The 27,988-nt window shown below is 41.4% G+C and overlaps 1 protein-coding gene and 1 pseudogene across 2 annotated transcripts; one reads left to right on the top strand and one right to left on the bottom strand.

The window, feature by feature from the left end:
- The first annotated feature begins 7,551 nt into the window (after nucleotides 1-7,551).
- LOC147453045 (uncharacterized) lies at nucleotides 7,552-19,879 on the top strand (annotated as a pseudogene).
- An 866-nt stretch (nucleotides 19,880-20,745) lies between these two features.
- LOC147453044 (uncharacterized) lies at nucleotides 20,746-27,626 on the bottom strand. Of its 2 annotated transcripts, none has more exons than XM_086519073.1 (4): nucleotides 22,274-27,626; nucleotides 22,077-22,178; nucleotides 20,936-21,978; nucleotides 20,746-20,839 (listed from the first exon to the last, which is right to left on the bottom strand). In XM_086519073.1, the coding sequence occupies exon 1, from the start codon at nucleotides 24,039-24,041 to the stop codon at nucleotides 23,676-23,678; it is 366 nt and encodes a 121-aa protein (XP_086375199.1). In that variant the 5' UTR covers nucleotides 24,042-27,626; the 3' UTR covers nucleotides 20,746-20,839; nucleotides 20,936-21,978; nucleotides 22,077-22,178; nucleotides 22,274-23,675. Both variants share the same exon structure in this region, with proteins under 2 accessions (XP_086375199.1, XP_086375200.1).
- Nucleotides 27,627-27,988: the final 362 nt, after the last annotated feature.

The raw sequence follows: 27,988 nt of genomic DNA, 5'->3' as shown, positions 1-27,988 counted from the left end.
ACCCCCCTTCTGAACACACTGGTGCAGTCAGATTTTTCAATTTTGGTCTTAGATGCCTCTTGAGACATTATACGCGTATAATGTCCAAGTTTACAGAGTTTCAATTTTTGTACACAGAACTCTTGCACATGCCCTATTATATGCTCAACAGTAATCAGCCATGCAAAAATATCAACAGAAAGCTCTTTATTGCATTTTTTTCTCAAAAGTAGACTTTTCAAAGATTCTAAATGCAAACAAACACTTGAGCAAATAAATCAATGATGAATAGCTCTAGATCAGAATCAAATCACTAACCTAAAGCTACTCCTATAAATCATATGGGATTTTGCATCTATGAATAGAAAACTGCTTCAATGCCACACATGGACTAGCAAACGCTTTTATCACCTCACAAACCACTCGACCACTAACAACTACTCTTCTCTACAAATCCTAACTAAATCTATCTACTCGTAGATCCTCGGCAAGACACACGATTCCTGGTTATCGACTTGATCTCGAAATAACCTCTTCCGGATCCACTTAAGAAAAATGCTTTCTTTAGCCAAAACTAAAGCAAGAAATCATCACACGAGTGTTAGTAGGAAAACCTACCTAAGTCCTTGTATCTCGGCAACAACGACGCCAACGTTGCAGGAGAAAATCACACCACCCATAAAGTGCTTGCAACACAACCTAGATCAACATCATGTCAATCGAGGACATAGATGACACGATAGGCACACAGAGGAAATCTCTTTAGCTTGTCAGGTTGAGACCATCCTACACATACAACACTCTAGAAGTCCAACTAAACCACTTACCCATATACACACAAACGGAAGGAAACTCACTAAGCATGCCAGAATCATACAAAACTTAAGGAAACCATCCCCTCAAGAGGATACACATGTCCCTAAGCCTCTACACTCAAAACCCTAGCTCTAAACCCATCTGCAAACAACACATATAAAGACATAGTCAGATTTTGGAAGTGCCCGAAACTGAAATCTATGAGTACATATGCATAGCTTATGTCGCTACAATTCTAACGATTACTTGCGAGCAGAAAACAGACATCGTCTAATATACTTACAGGCGCAAATAGCTCATAGATGTGCGAGCACGTTCGCTCCATTTCACGATGATTGGTGTCGATGGGTAGCTCTTGTCGAGCCTAGTGCAAAGGTGCACTCGGATCTACAATGTGATGAACGAGCAGGGAGTAGCGTCAGGATGAAGATCACGGTTTCTCTCTTCCTCTCTCACACACAGTCTCAACAGCAGCTTAAAACTTATGATTATGATAAAAGTGTTGTTACAAAAGTGACCTAGGTACCTTATATACTAAGGCTACCTTAAGTTAACAAAAATAGAGTTTGAGGGGTCAAATGGCTTGAGATTTACAATCTGGAAGTGCCATTGTACCCCGGCTTGTGCAACTAGACTACCTACTTATTACAAACAATGTTTATAACCATAATCCTCAGCATTCCATAACTCTCAGAGAATAAGGCTTTGTTTAGTTATGTCATCTTGTTGACCCAGCGTCAACAGACATCATTCGCAATAGATTATCATTTATGAGCTATCATTGTCCATTTGTCCCCAAAACTCTTATACATGATGTATAGGGTATGTAGTGGCTATCATGGCTTCATTGTCCATTTGTCCCCAAAACTCTTATACATGATGTATAGGGTATGTAGTGGCTATCATGGCTTCACATTTGAAAAAAGTGCGTCTTTGGCTAGGGGTCTCTATATTCATAGCCTTCTAACAAAGTTTGGCTTGATTTGGACTTGTATTTGGCTTCGCAAGCTAACTTTTTGGATTTCAGTCTCAAAAGCGAGGCATCTTTGGCACCTTCTGGCTACCAAACACATGTAGAACCACTGATGATTACCAAAATTTATCTTGACCCCTACTAGGTGCACCTGTAGACATTTGTCGTGATAGATGAGTGATTTGTCATTTCTACCCTCCCCCCCCCCCCCCCCCCCCCCTTTTGTTTTGTTAGTATTGTTAGTCCCTTTTTTGTTATGCTTCATTAAGTCACATACAAGATAGAAGATTTACAGTATAAAGATCTACTTCCTGTATACGGACTTGTAGTCGCATGAAGTGTCTGATAGGAAACTTTATACTTGATGGGTGCTTTCATCTAGTTGCATCACCAACTTCCTTTGTCCTTGTAGTCCATCTCGGAGTTTGATGACCATTCTCATTCATTTTTTGCCTCATGTTGTTGTTGAAGGCTGATCAGCATTCTTTTCCTATCTCTGACATTATCCATTGTGCAGATGGCTTTGGAGGCATACCTGGTGAATTTTCCTCATTTTCCTATTGCTTTTTCTTCTTCGTACTACTCAGGCATCTCTTCAATCTGTTTTGTCACCTCGATTTTGGGTTTTTTTCCTCTCTTTTTTTTAAGAAAATCTAAAAATTAACGAAGTAAAATCAAAAATCAACTCAACAAAAATCAAAATCATTCAAATAGAATTCTAAACTTATGTACATTGTACACATGTCCCTAGGGGCTCATATATGGCTTTTGTCCCCGTACTCCTCCTGTAACGCTATTATGAGGGCATATACTCTAAATTTTGTCAAAAATTTATCACAATCAAACGTAAAAATTCAATGCAGCTCACAAAACATTGCCCTCTAATATTCATAGTATTAGGTCCGCATATTGAATGCCTCCCCCCCTCTTATTTGGAGTCCTCCTTGATGACAGGGTATCGTCAACGGTATGTGTTGTGCTTGGGCAATCACAAATTGGGCCTATGCAAGCCTTGTAATGTAACCCTATTATGCATACACAGCCAATGCACGAAAAATATTTATGGGCATTTTCTGGCGAGGCTTCCTATTCGAAGCAATGTAATGGTCTTTGAGGCTCCTGTGTTGTTTGCTTGATTGAAGATTGTAGAGATTGTTTGAAGGCTTACTTATCTTCTTGATGCTTCTTTGATACATTTTAGCCTTGTGGTTGGTTGTCATATTTGGCATTGTTCCGCATTAGTGGGTTTTGGCTTGAAGTGAAATCTCTTCTAATTGTACTATAATCGTAGGAGGAATTGAAAGAATTCAAGCGGCGGTGCACTGGCAGTAATTTTATTGGTTTCCTTTGGGACCCACTTCTTTGTGATTACTAGTTGTTTTGTTGATGATGCTCGTTTGGAAACCATACTTGTCCCTGCTTTGTTTGTGTATGAAGAGAATTCTGTGGGATCCACCTTGTCTTTGTGTGAGTCTTCGAAGGTCTTTGCTACAGCCCTTGTACGCTTGGTTGAGGATGAGATTCAAATTTTTGGGAGTTGATACTCTAGCTATTTTGGAATCCAAATAAATTCTTGACCTATTTGTGCTTGAATTAACTTCTTTGGAACCCAAATCTGATTTGTGAAAGCTTACAACTTTGTGATTTTCTTAGTGGTTCTTGCAGACCTCATTTGTTTTCCTTTTGGTGTTGGATCTTGTGATTTTTCATCAAAGAGCTTCATCTTCTTGATTCATACCTGCTTTTGGCCAATTTGGCTCTTTGGTATCCAAAACCTGACAAACTTTTTGGCTTTGACTTGTTGCTCTTTTCTTTTCACCTTCTTTGATTGTTACAAAAGCTGCTAGTGAGGGTGATGACCTGAGTTCCTAGTAGGGGATGTCATAAGAATCATTACTATCACTGCTATCCTCAGGAGGGTTGAATTTTGGCACTTTCCCTTTGTGGTTTGATGGGTTATGAAAAGTTACGATCTGTTTGCTCTTGGATTGTTGTTTCTTGAAGGACTTTACAAACCAATTGATTAGCGCGTTGTTAGCCTATTGACATGGTTGTGTTCTTCTTGGTTGATTCTTTTCTTCCTGTATAGGAGCCACATATGAGGATGCTTGATGTGGTTGAGTCACCATCGGGGATTTTGGAATCCACTTTTGATGCACTTTATTCTTGTAGCGGTGACATTGGTTTCTAGGTCTTTGATCTCGACAATCATAAAACCGTGCATTGGTTGTTGGGATGCGAGGTTTTGTAGCATCTCTTGTGTGAACAACCCCTTCCACCTCATATGTCAAGCCATGTGAATAACCTCTTACAACCTTTGTGTATAGAGCAACCACTTGTATTTGTGCATAGGCAGTCACATCTTATACCCATGTGTCAAAAGGCTACCTATTTGTATAAGCCTATATAGAGGCACATTGTACTGAATAATATCACCCTTTATCATTTGCAATATACCCTATTGTATTGTGCAAGAGTCTCTCTCTAGCAAGTTCTACACTAACCTCTCCAAAGCATGCCATTGGCATGAATGGAACACTAACCTATCCACCTTAACCCTACAACTGGTGTAAGCATAGAAAACATTTGCATTCTTTTTTGCATTCAATCAAAGCACGACCATGGGTTCTAGACACTGTTCGAAGAAGTCCTTCATGGTAAGACCACCCATCGTCATAAGCACTCACATCACAAGCATAATAAAGTGATACCAACATATTCAAAATAATCCTTTTGCATAGCATAAATAATTCGAGGACTTTTTCCCACGCGATTTTTTCCTCCATTGTACATATATGTGCATTGTGTCTTCCTTTGCATTCTGCATTGGATCAAAATATTGATAACAACAGCATCACAATGTGGTAAAACAACGACGACATTACAACAAGTTCTAGAGTATGCAGGGGAGAAAATCCTCCAACAAACAACAACCAACCTGTGGTTGAGCATTCTCTCAATTGTACCTTACCCTCTATTTGTGCCAGGGGAGGCTTGTGTGTGCCTACACCCTGATGTTTTGTATGCTTACACCCTTTTAAAAAATGGGTTCCTTGCAGCTGCCAGTGCACTCTGACTGTCATTGTAGATGATGTTGGCAGTGTCCTATCCAACACCCAAATCAATCATAAGGCGTCTGAGATATACACACTCAACCGTAGCTGTAAAGATTGCCATGTACTTAGTCTCACAAACAACTAGAAGTTGCCATAGTAGGTTGCTTCTTGCTGCAACCATGATATGCATGAAACAAAAACCACTTGTGTACATTCGCGTGTCATGACAACCAACCAATCTGCGTCCGAAAAAGCATGTAAATCTAGCGTCAATGATCTCCCTTTGGTATAAAACAACCCAAGATGTAAAGTGCCACTCAAGTAGCGAAAGATCTACTTAGCAGCGTACCAATGCTTAGACCCTAGGCTATGCATAAACCAACATCACGAAGACTCAACTTCAAACTTGTTTCCATGGGAGTGGCAATAGGCTTGCAGTCCTCAATTCCAAACTTACATAGCAATGTCTCTATGTAACGTGTTTGACACAAGGCAATACCACCATCACAGTGCTTAAATTGTATGCCCAAGTAATGATGCAACAACCCCAATCCTTCATTTGAAAATAGCATTCAAATTAGCCTTAAATTCACCAATATGTGTCTCATTTGGACCAATGATCAGCAAATCGTCCACATATAGAACAATAATGAGAGGTACATCACCCTCACGCTTCACATACAAAGCGCTTTCTGTTGGACTATTACGAAAGCCTTGTTTGACCAAATGAGTGTCAGATTTCTCATGCCAAGCATGAAGAGACTGCTTCAACCCATAAAAAGCTTTCTTAAATTTTCACACTTTATCCTCTTATCCTTTCTTGACAAAACCACGAAGCTGCGTTACATAATCTTCCTTGGTTATGTCATCATTCAAGAAAGTAGTAACAATGTCTAATTGATATGTATCCCGTCCAAAAAAACTAGCTTTTGGTTATAAAAGCATTATGTATCTTGAACATTTTAATATAACTATCACTTTTTGCATATACATTGAGTCTACCCGTTTCATTAGTTTGTGATTAACTCCATGACACTAATCATCCAATGAATGCCACTAACACTCATCCGCCTTAACACTAACCCTTTCATATGGTATCAGAGCGTACTAAAGCTAGTCTCATTTCTAGACCTGCTTAGATCCATTAGGAATCATCATCAACTCTAAGCTAGATAAAGTGGTTCTCCGCATTTACCACTTGATTGATCAAATCACTTTGTGTTTTTTTGCATTTGCATTTGCATTTGCATTTAGATAATAAATAATTCTTAAAGTCACTACCCTTGGCCACTTGTGGAGAGAGATCGAAGAAGGCAATTTTGCCAAAGGCAAGTTGAAGCTTGATCAATGCACCCTTCTGAGCCTCATCTACTCAGGAGAAACACTCTCTCCCAGCTAGCCTCGTCTATAAGCGTCACGGGAGAAACTCAAGGGATCTACGGTGGATGTTCAATCCACCGTTGATCCCATCTTTTGGTATCAAAAAAATTACGGCCCCCAGCTTCTCGCATTGCGACTTGACCACGCCACCTCCCGCTCCACAGGCGCACTACCTATCCAACCCAGCTATCGCGATTGCTTGAAAGCCATGTAACCGTAGTACCATATAAGTCTGCCCCCCCCCCCCCCCCCCCCCCCCTGTTGCGTCGATCCAACGGCCCATAGCCCTCCCCGCCCCGCCCCGCCCCGCCAATCACGCGCCAGCCGTAGATCCCTTGAGTTAGACCCCGTGTCATTTATAGACGAGGCCCTACTAGGTTGCAAATCGTTATCCTTGGCATCATCATTTGCTCTCGCCCTTGCCTACAAAACTGCCCATCGTGCAAATGTGCCATAGCATCAGCTAATTGTACAGCCTTGATGAAGCCAACCCATGGCCCTATACGACCCTCGTGATCAACGTCACCCTTCTTGACTTTGTGATGCACTCTCGCTGCCCCTCAGCTATATCTAACACGGGCATGGGAGATGGGATCAAGGGTGGAAATGGGCCAAAAGTCACATCTACAAAGGAGATCCGTTGATTTTGTCGGCGCCAAAAAAGTAAACTCGGGTACAAAAGTAAACTCGGGTACCCGAGTTTACTTTTGGTGGGGACCACGGAGGGGATTTCGGATTACTTTTAAATTTGGATGCACAGCATGTAAGGTGCTTTTATGGTGGAGAATTAAAAAGATTTCCTCTAGCTTTCATGATTGTACCCTCTGCATATTATGATGATAGTGCTATAATCCAAGATACTTATGTCAGTTTGTAAACTCGGGTATTTTAGTAAACTCAGGTACCCGAGTTTACTTTTTTCCAGAATCCGGGGAAGGGGGCTTGTGAAAGTGAAGTACTATTTCCAAGCACATGCCATTGCTTTCTCTCCTTGCACACACACACCACTCCTCTTAGTTTTCAAGCATTGTTGTTTACATAACCTCCACTACTCTACTATTCACACTTTTCCCTATGTATTAAGCATATTTGGTACTCTTGATTACCATGGATTGGCTTTTCACAAGTGATGACCTTGAAAATCACTATGATGATAGCACAAGCTCTGATGAGTCATGCAATACTTCAGACATTGAACCATTCGATGTGGTTGTGGTTGATCCTCTCCAATATTTGTCACCAACATTTTTCTCTTTTGATAGAGGAACTTACAACTTAATGATTATGGTTCTACATGAAGGAATGTCCATAACCTTGGATATTTTGAAAAAACATGACACTAGGGGAATGCTAGATCTTAAGAAGTGGCGAAGAATACAAGAGAGCCTTTGTTTGCTACAGGATGAAGATGGTTTGCTTGGACTTTTCTTGAAAGTGGAACCCAAGCTACGGATTGCTTGCATTGAAGATTGGGAAAGCATTGTTAGGCATGCTCATTGCAATTAAGGTGGTGAACAACACCGAGGAGTCACTTCAACTCTCGAAGTTCTCAAGGTAAAATGGTCTATTGATATTCATCGCCATGGAATACCGATAGCTTACATCAAGGCATTTGTAAACTCATGTGGATGCATTGTTAAAAATAATCCTCACATGTCAAATACTCGATGCAATGATTTTGATCTCAATAAGCCAGCAATGTCCATCATCAACACAAACAGAGAGGATGTGGACAAGCATCTCACACATATAATGATAGAGCACAAGGTCAAGCTAGTGATTGCCCGATCGTCAAAGAAGCATACACCTTCCAAAGTCAAAGTGGACTATATATGCCATAGAGGAGGAACACCCAAGTGGAGTGGATTGATCAAGCGACTGCGAACATCAAAGAAGTGTGGCTGCACATTCAAGGTACAAGTGGAGTTCATAGAGGAACACGATGATGTTCGCATTATTGTCAATCCAGTCCATCAAGGGCATGTTCCTGGGTCCAGAAGTGATCTTTATCATTTGCCAATTCACCCACATGTCATAAAATGTTGCTTGGATGACTTATTTGATGTTGGAAGCTCTCGCCATGTTGCACAATTTTCCTTGTCCAAAGAAAAGATCCAAATGGAAAGGGCTTCCATACTGGAGTGCAGAATCTACAGATTCTTTATGATCCCAGGGGAGATCCAAATGTTGTCATATCGAGCTCGCATTCAAGGTACTTCTAAACAACTACGTATGATTAGAATCTTTAGTGAGTGTAATAGAATGTGAAAGTTAATGGCATGTGTGTATGGTTTTTACAGATAGAGTAAGTAATGATGATTGGACAACAATGTATATGGAAGCTTTAGCCTTGCAAAAAATACATAAGGTAAGATCCAAACTAATGAGAGTATTTTTTCCATAACTACTATGTCTTGATAAGTTGTTACATGTAGGTGTTGTACGTCCAACCATATAATCCCAATTCCATGGATCCAAAAGATAGACCATTCATCCTAATATTGCAAGATGAAAGGATGCTCGAGATAGCTATGCGTTTTTCTCAAAATAACTCGTGGGCAATTGATAGTACCTTCAAAAAAATGCATTTGGTGTACCATTGTTTGCGGCTGTGCTTCCCAATCAACTTGGTGTGGGTATTCCTATATGGTTCATGTTGTGCACCTCAGATGTTGGTGGTCGCCATGAGGTTATAGCTTTAGAGCTAACACTTCGTAAAGTGTTCTCAAAAATGGGACACATCCGTCCTAGTGCTCTTGTTATTGATAAATCACAACAAGAACTTGAATCCTTACTCAATGTAGTGGAGGAAGATCCGCATTGTTGGATGCATGAGGCAAATGGTGATCGATCCCAAATTTCTTGCCATGTGTTGCTTTGTTGGTTCCACACCAAGAAGGCTTGGGTTGAAAATCTTCTTCCATGAGTATTTCTTTTTCTTATAGCATGTTTTGTGAATAGCGGGAATTTTTTGTGATAGTACATTCCTCCTGTGGAAGGTTCCCATGGAGATGCGGGGAGATGTATACGTGGAGATGTCAAATCTCATGCATAGTGCAACAGAGGAAGACTTTGTGGGAAGATACCAACTATTGCTTCAAAGATATGCATCCTACCAGAATATAGTTCGATACATCACAAATGGTTGGTGTGGGGATTCTTGCATGTGGAGAAAACGATGGCCAAATTTTGGAAGGCTTTTCAACCACGGCAATGTGGACACTAGAGATTTAGTAGAGCGATTGTGGCAGTACATAAATTATACCCTTTTGGAAGCACGTATCAATCGATCAATTGTAGAGTTATTACATGCCCTTGTGGGAGACTCTAAGACTAGCAATCGCATGGGGGGAACCTTGTTGAGATTCTTCAAACAAAAGCAAGAAATAGGTATGGTCTTGTAACTTTCTCTTGCTTGTTAATTAGAAACTATCCTAATAAATATGTATTGGTGATAGCCGATTCAAAGCGATTTGGGCAAAGTGGATCATCTAAAAGGCACACACATCGGCTAAAATAAGGGGAGAAGCTCTTGCAAAGATACAAAGAGGACCCAACAAGCTTGCAAGTTGTGGATGAGATGTTGTTGCAATTTCATATACGGAGCATGACTACTCCAAATATATGGTACTATGTGAGCTTACAAAGCAACTACTATGACTGTCCAGATTGGGGTTCAAAATGTAAACACTTATATGGCATTCGTCTTATAGTCATGCAATACCTTCCCCACTTGAATACCATTTTTCCCATAGTGGACAATGCACACGAGATGATGTGTGGTGACTCTAACGACATTGATGTTGGTGAAAACCTGCAAGAGGAAGAGGTGCTCACTACCTTCAAAGAAGTCCAGGCAACCCTTTTAGCTATACAAGAAGGACTACCATCAAAGAGTGTCAAAGAGAAAGAGATAATCATTGTGCGCTCCTTGCCGCACTGTCGAAGCAAGGGACTTGCCGATACACCGTGTGCGAGCCACAAATGGCTCCAAGCACACAACAAGCCTAAACTAGCAAGCTCAAGAGAGCAAAGGGTGTGTCACTCATCGCTCTACGCTCACCTTCGTGGTGGATTCCTCACCGCGATGAAGAAGAAGCTGCAGTCGTGCCGCGCTCAACCGCTTCACCGCCGTCGTGCCTTCGTAATGCTCGATCGCACGCACACTCTCCCTCTCTCTCTCTCTCTCTCTCTCTCTCTCTCTCTCTCTCTCTCTCTCTCTCTCTCTCTCTCTCTCTCTCTCTCTCTCTCTCTCTCACATACACACACACACACAAGGAGGTGAAGAAGAAGAAGATCGAGATGGAGATGGAGCAAGAGCACTCTTCTATTGCACAAATGAGAGAATGACTGAATTTTAGGTTTAGTTGGCTTTTATATGAGCTCACCCCATTCACACTTGGGCGCCCATGCTTAGCCAACTAATCCCTTGAATGTCCCAGTTAGAGTGCGACTCTCATCGGCGATCACTCTTACCCTTTTCCTATTGGTCCGACAAGCCCGGTACCTGACTCTACCAAATACATAATACACGTCCGTCGTAGGTGATGGGGTGTCCGTGAGCCGTGAGGGTTAACATGCCCCCCTTCCTGATGTAGATTCCGTCCTCAGAAGCTATGAGTTGAATCTCGTTCGTCGAGGTGGAAGAGCATTTGAGATGAATGTCCTTAGCCTTCTTCAGTCACTGCAAAATCAAACAACATTGGCACAGTAATTGCATTCTCATAAGTGATTAAAAAGCATATGCAATTTTAGGTAGACAAATTGATTGGTAAAAGAATTTCAAACAATTTGTCAGCAATGAACATTAAATTGCAATGTAATCAAATGCATAAACAAATGTAAAGGTAAAAAATTAAACAAGTCGGGGGTCGCTAATTTAACGGTCGAAAGGCACTAGAGATCGAATATTAATACCATGGGTAAGCTTCTTAATTTTCTGTGGTCAATTAAGTTGTTTAATCGCGAGAGCCAAGTATTCATGTTCGAGGGCTGACTAGAGGCTATATCTAGAAGACCTTGTAGTTAAGCTACCATAAAAGGAATTTCTCATGAAATCATCGCCTAACTGATTACTTTTTCTTTGACCCCCCAAAGTCTTTTCACAGTGATTCAATTTGATGTGTGTGCTTATTTTGTATGCCTTGGGTTTTTTGCTTTTCAAGGAAAAGCGCCCATACTGGGAACCTCTAGGGCTCTAGTACCATAGGCGATACATGTGAGTGAAGTACCCAATCAAGCTGAGATTTCTCTTCCAGCTTAAGATTTTACAATGTGGCACTTTGATTTTTTGTTTGTTCATTTTCAGCATTTTAATTTTGTAACTTTGGGGGGTCATATAACACTGATACACCTCCCCAGGCTCATCACACTAGTAAACTCCCTTTATAATACTGAAGCTAAAGGTCAATAGGGTCAAGTCCACTAGAAAGCCCTAGTACATTCACACAATGTTGCCTAAATCGGATTAAGAACCTAAGTAACCATTGATTATTAGGAAGGCATTCCCCATGGTATTAAGAGAAGATCTCTAACACCTAACTTGGTCAAACTAGCGTAGTCGGACTGCTTGATTTTTAAATCTAGACAAGTAATTATGACAAAAAATTACATTGAATTTAATGTTTGATACTAAGCAAATGTACTGGATATTATTCTACCAATCACAATCAAAGCAGACAATCATAGATGCAAAAAAGATAAGGGGCAATGATAATGGACAAGAAACACCTGTTTGTGTTGATGGTCGCGCTTGATCTGAAGTGTGAACGAGAGAAAGATTCCATGAAGGTCCAAATCCTAACCACAGCAACACGTTCCTGTACACACTATGAAACACAAACAATACCTCTAGGAGGCACATCAGTGGGAAAAGAGAACGTTGCTAATCACTCAACTCTAAAACAGAAACACTCCTATCGTACTAATCTTACCTACCCTCCATCACTCAAGTGATGAGGATCAAAGGTGTTTCATGACATAGGTTTCTGTTTCAGTGTACCGGATGTAAATGTGTAGGTCTGAGTCAATGTTTTGACTTTTATTGTGCATACTCATTTGCTAATTGCTCTTGCTCTTTATTTGTTTTTTGTTTTTTGTGAGTATAAAGCTTTATATGTACATTCCCTAAGATTGGTGATTGAGAGGTTAGGGAAAAAGGTTGAGAGGGAAACAAATGAATGATGACTGTTAGCAAACACTCCCCCCTTCCTTGGGTAGATCATACTGTTTGAAATGAGCTCGTCACCCTTTGAAACCAATCGTTCCAGTTGGTAATAGGTGAGGATTTTTGCCAGTAGTTTTCTATTACCGTAGGCGCCTCGTCGAGTTGCAAGGGTGGTAAGGTACTCTCCCAAGATCGAACTTGAAGTAGTTCATCAGGTGATTCTTGAACACTGGGAGGTGTGGATTCTTTTGTAGTTTCATGGAGGTCCACTATTGTAGATGGAGGCTGTGGAGAAGCTTTTACCTCTACAGATGCATTACATGAGAAGCTAGAAGCTTCATGGGACTCCCCCCTTCCTGAGCTAGGTGGAAAAAATCGTTCTTTCTTTGGTACCCAAACTAGCTCTGGAGCGGGTGTGTAGCATTCTGTGATTTTTTTCTTTCCACGATCATTGATTCGTTTTGGAGCTACGGGATTGGGCTCACATGGGTCAGGTGATAGGTAAGAGCACAATCTACGTTTTGGCACCCAGATTTGATCATTTCCTTGGTAGTAGCCTTGGGCTTCCAATAGCCGTTTAGGGATCCATCGCAACATTTTCTTACTTTTCTTGGAGCGAGTGGTACGTTTCTTACAAGGCTTCTGTTTTTTAGCACTAGCTATGGTCACTAAAGAAGCTTTAGGGACCCACTTGTATGTTTTCTTCGTTACATTAGGATGAGTCTTGTCAGAAGCTATATGCATTGCTTGTAGCATATTTAAGGGTACATGCATTTCATCCCCCTCAAGTGTTACCCAGGTCGTCCCCCTATTTCCCCAAGTGTCTATGGTTGATGCTAGGTGGACCCAATCCACATTGTCCGACTCAGTCATCCCAGGTAGGATATCCATATAAGGAGATTTCTCCCCAATATCCGTGTCTCTGTTATACGTGTAACAATACTGTAATGGAGCTGAGTGAATTGTTGTGTCTGATCGATTATCAATGATGAATTTATTTCCTAGAGGATGCGTTCGACCACTTAAAAGATCAGCTCGAATGACAGAGTCTTGGAACTGTAAGTAGACGTGGTTTTTGGACCAGTCATGCACCATTTTTTCTTCCCTCATGAATGAACGCCCTAAGATCATCTCAAATGACATAGGATGCTTGGAAAAATCCATAACAATGAAAGTCTATCTTACCTTGTGTCCCAAGACCTTGATCCTGAGATCCTTTAGCATTCCAATAGGCGTAACAATAGATCCATTAGCCATTTTTACCACTACGCTTGTGGCTTCAAGGTGAGGTCGCCCCATAGACTCCCAACAACTCTTTGTCACCATGTTGACTCCCGCACCACCGTCAAGGACCCCCTTTACAGTTAATCCTTTAGTAGTGATTGGTAGAGTAGCATTAGATTCATCACCTTCAAAGTATTGCCCCAACTTGTTAACGGGTACTTCAATTACAAATTCATGTCCCGCTAGGTCAGATGGTGGTGTTAAATGTTCCTCATCATTCATTATCGAGTCAGGTTTGTTCATATGTGCAAACTGTGGTAATCCGGCCTGTAATTCTCCATTGAGGAAGGTTCGAAGAGCTGAGACTAGCTCAGGGTCTTTATATAGTTTGGACATGATGGTGGTTCTAACTTCTGAAGACATGAAATCCATCAATTTGGCAACATTTAATGGCATCTTGTGGGACGTAGGACCCTGACAAGAGAATGGTGAAGATGGAATCTCCACTTCCTCAAGGGGGTCGGGCATTCCCACACCAAACATTCTCTCTAGTAGGAAAGGTGTGTGTCCACTTTGAGATGTCCTACCCTCACTCTCTTCCCGAATGATACTGGGTATAGCTAACGGCCTGTAGTTCTTGTGAGGTTGAACTTGTGTGGGAAACACTGTGTCCGACATCTAGATATGTTTGGGTTCAGGTTCTAATGTTCGTTGAGTTTCTTCCACCAAACCCCTCAGTAGTTGGACTCGTTCAATTTCCACTATTGGGTTTGGATAGGTTCCAATCTTTTCCTTGCAATCCTCATTTTTTGTCTCTCGTGGCTTATCTTGGGGGTTCGCAACTGGGTGGTTTAACTTTGAATACTCTTTTGGTGTTCGTCGTAAGTCCCTCTCGTGATCCTCCTCACTGGCTTTTTCCTTTGTAGTAATAGTTTTGGTCTCCGTGGTCTCTATCGAATTTGAGTCATCCTCAGGGTCATTCATATACACGGGATCCTCTCCTGTCCCTATGTTAGTCTTTGAACTAGGTTTTGAGCTAGAAGCATTTAGGTATTTCTTTTTTCGTGTTTTCTTCTTTCTCGCTCGGCCAATGGATGCAGCATCTCTCTCTTCGAGGATGTAATTTTGCTTTTGGAGCATCGACCGTGTGAGTGCATTCACTGGTGCTATGTTTATAGTTGGTGGTGTCCCATCAACAATCTCCATTATGTTCAATGGTGTGATTTTCGGTGCGTTTGGATTGTTAGGACACTGTGCGATCAAATGATCTATGCCACAACGATTACAAGTGAGTATTGGCATTGCCAATGCACTCCCTTGACTTGTTTGCATTAGTGCAGCATTCTTTTGCATTCTAATGGGGCACTCAGCTACTCGATGTGGTCCACCACATTCGTAGCACTGAAGAGGTGGTCTCCTGGCAAAACTATTAATGTTTTGGCCTATTGGTGCTAGCGCAGTAGCTTGATATACCGGTTTGATTTGTCCCCAATGGTCTTCCATATAGTACATGGGACACTCCTCAAGCATGTCGACTCCATAGGTGATACTAGAGTCTATGTCCTCTTCGCAATCTACATAAGTACTAGATGACTCGCAACCTATTTGGTTCATAGGTGTAACTCTTGGATGAGGGGGTTGCGGTCCTAGCACTGGAGGTGGCAACGGTGTGGTTTGGACCACATTTTGGGTTCTAGGGACCATGTGCTGTAATGGCAATTGTTGCTCCATGGGTGGGGTAGGCATCAATCCAGGAACTCGAGGTGAGTCTGCCCAAGCTATAGGCGGTCTATTTTCCATGATGCGTTTAAGAATTAGGCAATCCTTCGCTTGATGGCCATACTTACCACACGCGTTACAAGTCCCGTTAGACTTTACTCTGAAAGTAGGGCATTCACTCGTAGTATGTGGGCCCAATCAAATTGAGCACCATTGTTGCTCCCTTCTTGGATACATATGAGTGTTTTGTGGAGCACGATTACCCCTAAGGCTTTCTTGGATGGCCTTGGTGAGATCTGCCAAAGTCATCTCAGATATCGTTTGCTCTTTCACGATTGGCTTTATCTTCATTGGCTCATGCCCTGACGCTTGCTAGCTACTAGACTTCGGCTCGGCAGACACTCTTTCTCCTGCAATCATTAAATTATCCTCCAATTGGATTGCATTCATGGTGACTGCTTCCCAAGTAGTGATACCTCTAATGACTAGGCCATTATAGATACTTTCATGTTGTAGTCCCCTAATGAATCTATCGAGCAATTGGTTGTTGTTGAATCGCTCGTTTGGATTGCATCGAGAATTCAAATTCTTTAGGCGACTAATGAAGTCTCTCACGGATTCACCTTCTTCTTGTTGGGCTTTCTGGAGCTGAGAGGCTACACCCCAAAGTACTCCCTCTCGTATGTATTCTTTTAAGAACAGTCTCCTAAGAGTAGAGTAGATCATTTTCTCTTCTACTCTTAAGGTTCTATACCAATCTCCAGCCTTTCCGCTTAGGGTCAAACTCAAAGCCTTACACTTATGTAGCTCATTGTGCTCTTCCAAGGAATCGCACACATGTTCAAAGGCTTCCATATGCTTTCTAGCATCTCCGTCTCCACTGAATTTCTGTGTGAGCTTAGCTACTTGAACTACCTTGCTCCTAGGCTCTCTATCAGGTGCACTACGCATGTTTTCCGCAATAGAGCGACCGATAGTTTGAGCAAATGCTACCAAATCTCCTATTTGATCAGGTATAATGGGTGTATGTGCTCCTGGAACCACATGTGAGATGGGAGTTGGCCTTGGCCTTGGCATACTCGCGGCTCTTGGGTCCCATATTTCGTATGGTGGTGTACCAGACGGTGGTCCAAAGTTTACAGGTGTGGCCCTAGGCATAGGGGGTGCCTGATATGGCATGTTATTACTAAATGGCATGGCTCCACTTGTATAAGAGCTTGGATAATTCCATTGTGGATTGTAAGCTCTTGGAATAATCAGAGGTGTAGGAGTTACATGAGGCTGAGGTACGACAGGTGCACATGATTGATACATACATGTAGGTATAGTTGGGGGCACTGTGCTACTAGGCATCGGCGCAGTGTTAACAAATGAACTCCCTGGTGTATTTCTTGTCATGCTCACCACTGGGATATGCATGCTAGCCGTAGTGTCATTAAGAGAAAGATGAGATAGATCTGGGAAGGTAAAGCTGCCACTTGTGGGCTCAGACTGTACTGAGGCCCCTGGCGAAACAACATATGGAGGATCAATGGGGCTCACTGAGGGAGTCTCCGTTTGTGATAGGGTTGGTTGGTTGGCCTTTCCCGTATCCAAGAATCTCATTAGGCCTGTTGAAGGCATGTTGATCCCTGTGTTCTGTCTTTCTAACTCGACAATCCTATGGAGGACATCACAGACTTTCTGTTGTTGCTCATCTATGCTAGTAGCACCCGATGTGGATTGTAGAACATCTAACCAACCCACATGATACGTGTGTCCTGTGTACCGATCAGTTAAAGCTTCTGCTTGTAGGTCATACTCCCAATTTTCGTTTAGGAATATCCCATCTAGGCCTAGCGTGCTGGAGGTTTCCCTCAAAGTGGAAGCATTATTGCTCCCCATAGCTTGCCCCTCCATGACTGCTACCTTGGGAGCACTCGGTTGCTCGGCTGGCATGATTGTTGTCATAGGAGCCGTTGCTTTCAGGGCTCGACTTTGTTCTAGCCCTCGTAGGTTCTCAATTTCCCTCTCCCTTGTTGCTTGCATATAGCGTTCGATCTCTTGCACTTCGGCAAGACTCCTACCATCGGGTAGTAGAACCTCAAAGGGAGATATTCCTAAAGGATCAGGAGGTGCAGTGGATGGAACATTCACATGCACACTCTCAAGAATCATAGGGTCTATTTTAGGCATGAATGACGAATTTACTTCCCCACTCCCTTCATTTATTTCATTAACCGCATGTTCGGAGTGAGTAGCTCTACTATGGGTCTCTTTTAAGCGGCTTAACACGCTGGACCCGGGCCGTGGGCCCATGGCATGCATGTCTTGACTTGAACTATCAGGGTTTGGTGTAGGATACCCCTCCATGACTTCGTAGTCAAAGGAAGAATCACTAGACGCGATATGAGGATCTTGGGTCGCACTACCTTGAGTCCCGGCCGAAGGTCCAGAACCTAGGGTGGAGGAATAATGGGTGCCCGCGTAAATGGAGGCACTACCAATATGCTCATGCTCTAACACTCGTCCAGAGCGTAGGTCCATATGACTTCCACACTCTAAGCGCGTTGGTGAGTGCCCGTGAAGGCCGCTCACTTAGTTTTTTTTTTTTTTTTTTTTAGGCGTTTATAACCCAAGTTTTTCGTTATTCTTGGTTATTTTTTGTAACCGAGCCACAAAATATGGCGTGTAATAGCTCAAGACGAGCGTTTTGGCTAAAAGAACGTGTCGTGCTTTACAGCTCCCTATTCGGCTACATGAAGCCCTCGAAATCCTAAAAGTAGTCTTTATAGTCCTCGAAATCCTAAAAATAGTTTTTAAATATAAAAAGGCGTATAAACTATATTTTAAAACTGAGGACTGAGGTCTGGGTTTGAGCTTGAGCTTGGGGAATGATCCCCAGCCCGATCCTTCTTTTTAAATTTTTAATTTTTTTTGGGCTTTTTTTTCTTTTTTCTTTTTTTTTTTTTAAGTCGCCGCGCGCGCACACACGCACTTAACCTACACCTAACTTATCTACTTACAGCTAATAGAGATACTGTCACACACACTCTAACACTGTTTACACAGTACTACAGTAGCTAACAGATCTACAAAACTAACCTTACAGAACTAACATTCCATAGCTAATACCTTAATTCTAACAGTACATTGCAAAAAAATTGTAACTCCTTCTTTACAGAAAACAAAAAAGACAGTACAGTGTAACAAAAATCTTCTCCACACAACCACACACCTTCCTTCTTCACAAATCCTTCTCCACACAACCACACACCTTCCTTCTTCACAAATCCTTCAATTGAAATTGCATCACAAGAAAGTGTAAAGTGCTTAACCGAGCTTAGTGTAGCGCATTTCCCCGGCAACGGCGCCAAAAATGTGCACTCCTTGCCGCATTGTCGAAGCAAGGGACTTGCCGATACACCGTGTGCGAGCCACAAATGGCTCCAAGCACACAACAAGCCTAAACTAGCAAGCTCAAGAGAGCAAAGGGTGTGTCACTCACCGCTCTACGCTCGCCTTCGTGGTGGATTCCTCGCCGCGATGAAGAAGAAGCTGCAGTCGTGCTGCGCTCAACCGCTTCACCGCCGTCGTGCCTTCGTAATGCTCGATCGCACACACACTCTCCCTCTCTCTCTCTCTCTCTCACACATACACACACACACAAGGAGGTGAAGAAGAAGAAGATGGAGATGGAGATGGAGCAAGAGCACTCTTCTATTGCACAAATGAGAGAATGAGTGAATTTTAGGTTTAGTTGTCTTTTATATGAGCTCACCCCATTCACACTTGGGCGCCCATGCTTAGCCAACTAATCCCTTGAATGTCCCAGTTAGAGTACGCCTCTCATCGGCGATCACTCTTACCCTTTTCCTATTGGTCCGACAAGCCCGGTACCTGACTCTACCAAATACATAATACACGTCCGTCGTAGGTGATGGGGTGTCCATGAGCCGTGAGGGTTAACAATCATGCACCAATTGATGATGGCAAGAGATGCCTTGAGATCATTGGTGTCCCCATCTCTTATAGACATGCCAACTGGTGGTAGTGTGCGTCAAATTCAGGAGCATGTGACCCAAACTCGTTTAGGTCATGGTCATCGTGAAAGATCCAAAGAAGATAACCCTAAACCCAATCATGTGAGCATAGCTACTAACCAACACCCAAAGCCACCTCATCACACAAGTGTACTAAGGAGAAAGCATCAACGAGGTCGACATCGAGTGCGTTTTGACATCGAGTGCGTTTGGTGCCCTCATTGTTTTACTAAGACATTGATTGTAGATCCTGCTAGTACATTTTCGTGTCATACATGTCATGCATTATTTACTTTAGCAAAAAAACATTGCTCTGATGGTACTGAGACGAGCATCGTGGGGCAAGGTGCTCAGGTTTGTGATGACTCTAATAGTTTTTATTGTCAAATAGTGGCATGTGAGTATCCCGATTCTGAAAAATGAAGAGAGAATCTGCACATTGAGCCTTGATAATGGTTGTAACAAGATTAGGGTCCTTGCCTCCATTATGAGGATTCTCCTTGTGTATAGAGAACACATTCCAATTCAAATAGATTTTATCTGAAGTTTTATTTTCCCTTTTCTTGGTGGTTGTAGATCTCAATTTCTTTCAATTCTCAAAGATTAGGAGAGTGATTTAAACTATTTCACCTCTCCATGACATTTCTTTGTTGCCACATCTCTTATTATGGATCATATTTGGTTTTTCACCTCTCTGGAAAAAAGTAAACTCGGGTACCCGAGTTTACGTTTTTCTAGTGTCTTACCCAAGCTTAGTGTGCACCCTTGGAAGATACTTTGTGTACATTTGTAAGTAAATTAGAAGACCACCTTGTAAGTACACCTCAACTTTGTGCAAATTGGCTCTTATTCCAAAGAACATAATCAACCATCAATGCAAAAAATGTGTCATAAAAACTCCATTGCCCTAAGTTGGAAATTCTCAAGACCACCATGAAGCATAAAATTGATACACCATTACAAAAAATGTGCCGTAAAAACTCTATTGCAATACCTTATCAATACAACTCAAATCCCTTTCACATGCGCATTGTCTCTCATTGAAAAGAACTATTACAAAAGGATTCATTTGAAAATAGCAAGGCATTGGCCAAAACAAAATCTTTTTTTGTTCTCAATAAGTTTCCATTACAAAATTGGAGAATGCAAAAAGTCTTATCGCCATAAGAGAGTAAAATGGAACGCCATAAAAGGTGACATGCCATGGCCCATAATATAAAGTCCCTAATGATCAACCAAGAGCTTTGGGTCCAACTATGCAAGCTTTTCTTTGTCTCCTCCACATCCTCATGCTTGAACTTTTTTTTTGATAGCTACAAAAAAAAAACAAGAAATTTTAGCATACACAAGTTCTTCATCTTAAACACACATTAACTACATAATTTTTAGTTTGAAACAAAGCCCAAGAACATACCCATTGCCTTGATCTTTTGTGTTGTATACCTCCCATTATGAGAAATCTCATAATTGTCATGACATAATAGCCACAATCAAACCCATTTGGCTGCATAGGTGTCTATTACAAAAAGCATCAATTAAGAAAGATCTCAACCAAGGATCAATGACAGTTATAGTAAACCTACAAAAGTACTTATCAAACCTCTATTGAGTCAATGTGACAATATTGTCGAGGTTTCAAAAGCTCCTCCTTAATAACCTCATGTGAGCAGTAGTTGGAGAAATGTGAGCAGTAGTTGGAGAAATGTGCGAGTGCCCTAAGAAAACCACGCTCATTTCACGTAAGTACTTGTTAATAATTATGGATATATACATACAACAAATAAATTTTGACTAGTACCTCTCTATGTGTGGCAAGTAGTCAATTATTGAGCACATGGATAAGGAGTCGAAAAACAAGAGCGAACTTTGCCCAAATGGCAACCCAGACAAGCGGCGAAGATGGCCATTATAAAATACCATGAGAGTCCAATGTGATCTAAAGTGATACAAATTCTATTATTAATTAAACTTTAAGACGAACTCTAGCGATCTTAGGGCAGACAAATTTCCTCATACCTACTGATAATTGGAAAGAATGTAAATGTTTGGGCTGCTAAGTCCACCTTTCCAAAGAAATTCTCCACGGCAAGTTGACTTGTATTTGTGAGCATATATGAAAACCACAAACTATCCATGAACCAAACATGCTCAATAATGTCACTAGAAAAATGTGCTCCATCCATCTACAATCCACGTGTGGTTTATTACTTATTAGCACTCAATCAATCAAAAACCAATAACTAATGAAGAAAGTAATAGACTTACAAGGCAAACATATTCATTGACTGAGTATTGGCTTCACTAGATACGATGTCATTGATAAGGTTTATATTGCAATCCACTGCTATGCCATAACGTGAGGATCTCAAATGGAAGACCATGTCACTATAAAGACCACAATCCCATAGCAAAATACATCAATCCAATCACTAATTGTGCATGCAACAGAAAACAAAGCGAAAGGTCAAGGAGAGAGGAGTCACCTTTCCAACTTGGAAGCCTTAGATGATGTAGGTGGAGTTTTCCAATCAAAAACACCTTGAGAAATGGTGCCATAGATATCTCTAGTCCCACTACTCCCGATAGGGGAGTTTATCGAGCTATAGGTGTAGTTGGAGTTTTTGGTTTAGCATACAAATTTGGCTACGAGGAAGAATATGGAGAACATAACAAAATTAGAACCATAAGTGAAAGCACTAATGAAAATCAAATTTTCATCTTAATTCGATATAAAGCCCTACCTGTCGTGTACCAGCAATCAAAGAAAGTGAGTTTGAAATTGATCTTCTTCAAGACTTTCACGGAGCCATGGGCGATTGTGTATTCTCAACTCCAAGTGACATCTATATCAATAAAATTAACACTAAATGTTTTAATACATGGTATTGGACAACAATACAATGTGGATATTTGGAGTTGGATGAGGTGAGTGGCTTACAGAAGTGGGCTCCCCATGGTTTTGCTCGAGGACATTATCCTCCTATGCCTTCTCATCACTCTCATTAGCTTGCTCCTCCATCTCCTTCTTGCGTTTTTTTTTTTCCTTCTCTATTGTTGATGTATAGTCAAAAGATTTAAGAGTTATGTTTCACTCAATGATTGGCTTACACTATCTATTAAAAAAACAAATGAATTTAGTAGCTACATACCACGTCATCATAGCCAATTTTGATATGTCGTTCAATCATTTGCACACGATGTGGCATCCCATTCTCCCATTGCTCCATCTTTTCTTTCACATATGAATCTAACCATTCATCATATGTTTCATCGGTTTTCTTTTTACGTGGTCGATGTTGTCGACGTTCCCATACGATCGGTGCCCTCTTCTTTATATCTAGTAGATGCTTGTTTCTAGCATTATTAATCTTGAACTCTAAGTTAGTGAAGCGCTTCTTGGTTTGCCGAATTGCTCTAGATGATGTGGGATTTTGAATCATCTCTCTCTCCTTAGGTCGACCACATGGTAGCTTTGGAATGGTGATGAAAATTTGATGACAACTATCTAAATGGCGCATCATATCGATCCTTTTTTGAAAAGCTCTATTCTTATTGGGACAATCTTTCGATGCGTGACAATATCGCACTATCATGTTGTCATGTTCTCTAGTCTTTTCAATGTAAAAAGCCCCATTCTAAGGACACAAAATTCTAATTGTAATTGATTATATACTTGATTTTACAGTGTGTTAATGCATCTTACACTCCACAATATTACTTCACTTAATCACAAACAAAATAAAACGTATTCAAAATCTTCACTGATGCGAAAAAAATCACCATAAAGTACCAACCTCCATTTAGACCCACACTTTTCCCAAGCCTCTTGTGTTGATTTTGGTGCTTTGCCCAATCTCCGCCTCCGAAATTGATTTTTTTTGCCCAAACTCCGCCTCGAAAATTGATTCTTTCACCCAATTTGCCGATTGCGTTGATTGCTCACTTGGAGAACCGGATGCCCGAATGTGCTATAAGCAATGTCCATTCATCAGAGCTAAGGAACGAGGTAGTGGAAGCTTAATATTCAAGCTTTTCTCCACAGAGTCAAGCATCGAGCAGCATTGAGGGCTTATACATAGGAATCGGGCCTTGCAATAGAATGGAGGCTTGGGCTATTGTGAATAGCACTGTTGAGGCTCAGAGCAGGAAAATGGGCCAATATTTTTCATTGAGGGCGATGGCAAGGTCGCCATGGCCGAGAAATGATGAAAGCAGGAGGGCAAGCCGCTTTTGCATTGAGGGCTCACAAGAAGGAAGGCAAGGTCGAGAAGGGCTGAGAGCAGGCAGGAATGGCCGCCATAGCTTTCATGAAGGTTTGAGAGATGCAATGCAAGCCTCTGCTAAAAAGTAAACTCGGGCATATGGGCAGCGTGAGCTAAAGACGAGGGAGCAAACTCTGGAAAAGGCTTTCCGCCTCTGTGCGCTGGACAGCGGCTGTAAACGGTGCTGAATTTAATGCGCAGCGCAGTTTTTTTCATTCGTTTTGGCAGGCAAGCTGGCCATGGCATCGAACGGTCCAGCATGCTCCAGTAACCTGCTGCGTCGATCCCATCCCCAGCTACCCGCATGAGATATAGACGAGGCTCGCCGCCCCTGCATGCTCTCAATCCGAGATTGCACGCCATTACCTTCAAGGGCCGTATGGATGATGGGTCCGACACATGTGGAAAGTGCGGACTACCCAATACGCTATTCACAGGCTCCATTTTTAATGCTTCTCACTCTCTAAAGCCTCGTTCCCACCAAGCCCCATCTGTATTATTAACCTTGATAACCTGTACTTCAACCTTTGCAATTTGTTTTTACTTAGGTAACTTTTTTAGGTTCAAAAGTATATGTCATTAGGGTTTTTTCTAAACAAACCTTATTCAACTCTCGAGTTGGTTTCTAATACCTTGATCTAAGCTCGGTTTAAGGGGGAGCCCAAGCACCAGAAGGCTTGTTTTTTTATATATATTTTTTGCATTTACACCCTTTGTATATCAATCAAGTAGACACTGCCATAGAGGATAATATCCCTATTGGTAAGACCCCCATTGCATACTTCCATAAAATCTCTCATGGTTTGCATCGTTTGCACAATAAGCATGAGCCTCATTCTATTTTATGAAGATGAATCGAATGAAGACATGAAAACCAAGATCAACGACATAAATGAAAAAGAACCAGAGGGAGACAACAAAAACCTCGAAGACAGAGGACGGAGTCAAGCAGAAGAAGACGATTACAAAACATGAAGGAACTTAACCTTTACCCCTTGTATGATTATGATGTACTCTATAGTTGAAACTAGGCATGATTAAATGGCCACCTTGTGAACCATAGAGAGATGTATCATGTTGAACCTCCTATGATGTATCACGGAACCATTGCAAACCCTAGATGAATCACTAAAGACTACCATGATTAGGTTTAAGGGGGAGCTTTCTAGGGTAAACCTCCTCATGAAAATCATCTCTTTCATATGACACATGATGTGTAAGGCATACATGCATGCATACATCCGTACCCCATCTAATGAAGTTCACAAAGACTGCATTTAAGAAAGTCCATGATCTCTATCCTTTAGCAGCCTAGCTTTTGGTTATAAAAGCATTATGTATCTTGAACATTTTAATCTAATCCATTGCTATCACTTTTTGCATATACATTGATTGAATCTACGATTTTCATTAGTTTGTGATTAACTCCATTACACTAATCGTCCAATGAATGCCACTAACACTCATCCGCCTAACACTAACAACTAATGATTAACTCCATTACACCAATCGTCCAATGAATGCCACTAACACTCATTCACCTTAACACTAACCCTTTCACAAACATAGCAAACTTGCAAAATTCAGATGCCCAAAACCTACATGCCAAAGTTTTGCATCTGAAACAGCTTTTGAATCCACAACTGCATTTGTAAAATTTTGCCCACACTTGCCATACAAAGTGAGCTTATATAAACCACAGCATAAAATGCCAGATGCAATAATTTTATCACCAAAACTGAGACCCCATGAGTTGTACATCTTTCATCCATAAATTTGACAACAAGACCAAGTCTAGCAAGTGCAAATACATACAAAAGGTTCTTTTTTATCCCAGGTACATAAAGTGCATCAACAAGTGTGAAAGAACTGCCATTTGCAGTAATCAACACAATCTTTCTAGCTCCCTGGACCGGATGAGAGGCATTGTTGGCACAAGTGACTGAATTCCCAAGAGAGACATCCTCGAGAGAGGTAAACAAGTCACGATGAGAGATATGTGCTTTGTAGCACCACTGTGCCACACATGAGCATCTACAACAATTGACCTACATGTGGATAGAAGGATCATAAGCACACTCTGTACTAAAAGCCCATGCTGCATCTACATCAACATCACAATCTCATTTCACAGAAGACTCTACAATAGATACACTTGTAGTGGAACCAGCCTCTTTCTTATTAGCCTCTTTTGCCTTCAATTTTGGACACTACTTGTTTAAGTGATCATTAGCTTTACAATAATGGCGATGCATCTTCTTTTTTCTCTTTTCACCAGGATTTCTAGACGAAGTGCTACCAGCAGAAGCATTAGGAACAGGTTCCTTTCCACTCACAGAAGAACCATGAGAAGTGGCTACATTGTTGTTACCACTTTTCTTTAAGCAGTAATAAAGGCATTTTCAATTGCACGTTGTTTAGCCATGTTTTTTCTTGAAAGTGACTACTACAACAACAATGTACACAATGAATCAAACTTGACAACTTCAGGATTTCCTTGGGTCATAGGTCTCCGAGTACTAGCAAAAGTCTGGTAAGAATCTGGCAAAGCATCAAGAACACTGTCCACAAGGGAACTTTCATAAATGGCTTCGCCTCTGCAAAAATAAGTTGTTCATTGATATCCTTGATACCAAGGAGGGAAGTGTCCATTTCATCTTCCTCATGCATAATCTTTGACTCCAGATCTTTACGTAGCAATGCAGTTTTAGACTTATTGCGACTTGCATAAAGACCAGCTAGAATATCCCAAGCCTTGTTTTGCAGATTTAGTTGAATGAATGTGAGGAGTAATAGTGCCCTTCACAAACAACACAATAAATGCACGAACCTACGCATCTCTAACATCTCAACGAGCTTGTTCAACCGTAGGCAAAATAGCTCTGGCAGTAGCAACCCTACCACCAAGACCTGCAACATCCTCAACATCGCAGGTATTCTCAGAAGCAGAGCATACATCAATACCCTGCACAACATTCCGAACGCCCTTTGACACAAGAACATGTTGCACCATGTAAGCCCACATTGGGTAATTGTTCCAATCCAATTTATCCTCAATAGCAAATAGCTTGAACACACCTGTGTTGTTGTCAGCCATGGCGAATGCCTACACCTAATGTGGAAACTGTCCGAAAAGAAGAGAAATGAAGCAGGACTAACTTTGTGCTATATAGAACAACCCGAAGAAAACTGTAAGAAACCTATTATGTAGGAAATGACACTGACAAAAATTATGCACAAAATGACCAACTTGTTTGTGCAGTACTACTTGTAGTGAAAACGGAGGCCGAAATGAGTCTGAATGGAAAATCTGAGCAGATTATGCTCTATGAGCTTGCCCAAAGTATTTGTCAACTTGCTTACGGTCACCAAAGCTCACAGAAATCTAAGAGAGTGAGCAAGTGTGTGATGCCGACTAAGCTACGGAGGACGCAAACTGCTCTGATATCAATTGTTGAAAATAGGGCTGCAAGGAGACACACACAGCTTGGAGAGTATGTATTGCTTGGTTCACAATGAATGATAAGATAGCCCTAGATTGATGGGCGTATATACAATGCATAAGGGACAAAACCTCCTAGTCAGGGAAAAAATATCCCCACGGTGCTAAGTGTGTTCACACGCATCACTACCACATATGTACGGTAACACTCAACCTTCCATGAAATGGCCTTGACGAAGAATTGGAGGAATAAAGTGTTTACAATGGGGTAAACATGCACTGTAATTGTGCCATTGGGGTTGTGGCTACACCAAATCATCACACACACAAGAGTTTTGAATTCATCTTAGTTCTTTTTGTATTGAAGCTTTCATAGCTAGAGTTTTTTTTCTTTTTTAGTATGTCTTTTGCTTCGCCGCTTCTGATTTTGTTGTGAACTCTCACGATCAAAGCCCCCAATGCTTCCCTAGCCACACTGCATACTTGTTAAGACCATCTTATGGCTTATTTGGGTATTGGCCACAAGACATTGCCAACATGACCAAGAGTTAGAGCGCATTGGCAATCGCAAAAAAGCCAATTTTTCATGTTGCACAAAGCACATTGAGTTACATTATCGCTGTGTCGGGAAAAGACTCGACATGAGATCAACTTGGCGTATGATCACAGAAAAAGACTCAAAACGAGATCAACTTGGCTTATGTGCCGACACATGGCAAGCTTGCCGATCTATTCACAAAGGGATATCCTCGAGAAAAGTTCAAAGCTTTCTGCAAAGCTTTGGACTTGCTTTCCTTTTTGAATTGATCATGTCCTCAAAGAATGTCACTTCCTTATACTATGCCAGCTCTCGTTCACTGCATCACTTCAGGGGGGATTTGGTACCATATATGTAGGAGTGAGGTGTGTGAACACACTTAGGATCATTGAGGCACTTTCTCCCTCATTA

Source organism: Adiantum capillus-veneris, chromosome 8 (assembly GCF_014529385.1).
Source record: "Adiantum capillus-veneris isolate H3 chromosome 8, ASM1452938v2, whole genome shotgun sequence".
NCBI lineage: Eukaryota > Viridiplantae > Streptophyta > Polypodiopsida > Polypodiales > Pteridaceae > Adiantum > Adiantum capillus-veneris.
This window is presented reverse-complemented; position numbering and strand designations above follow the sequence as displayed.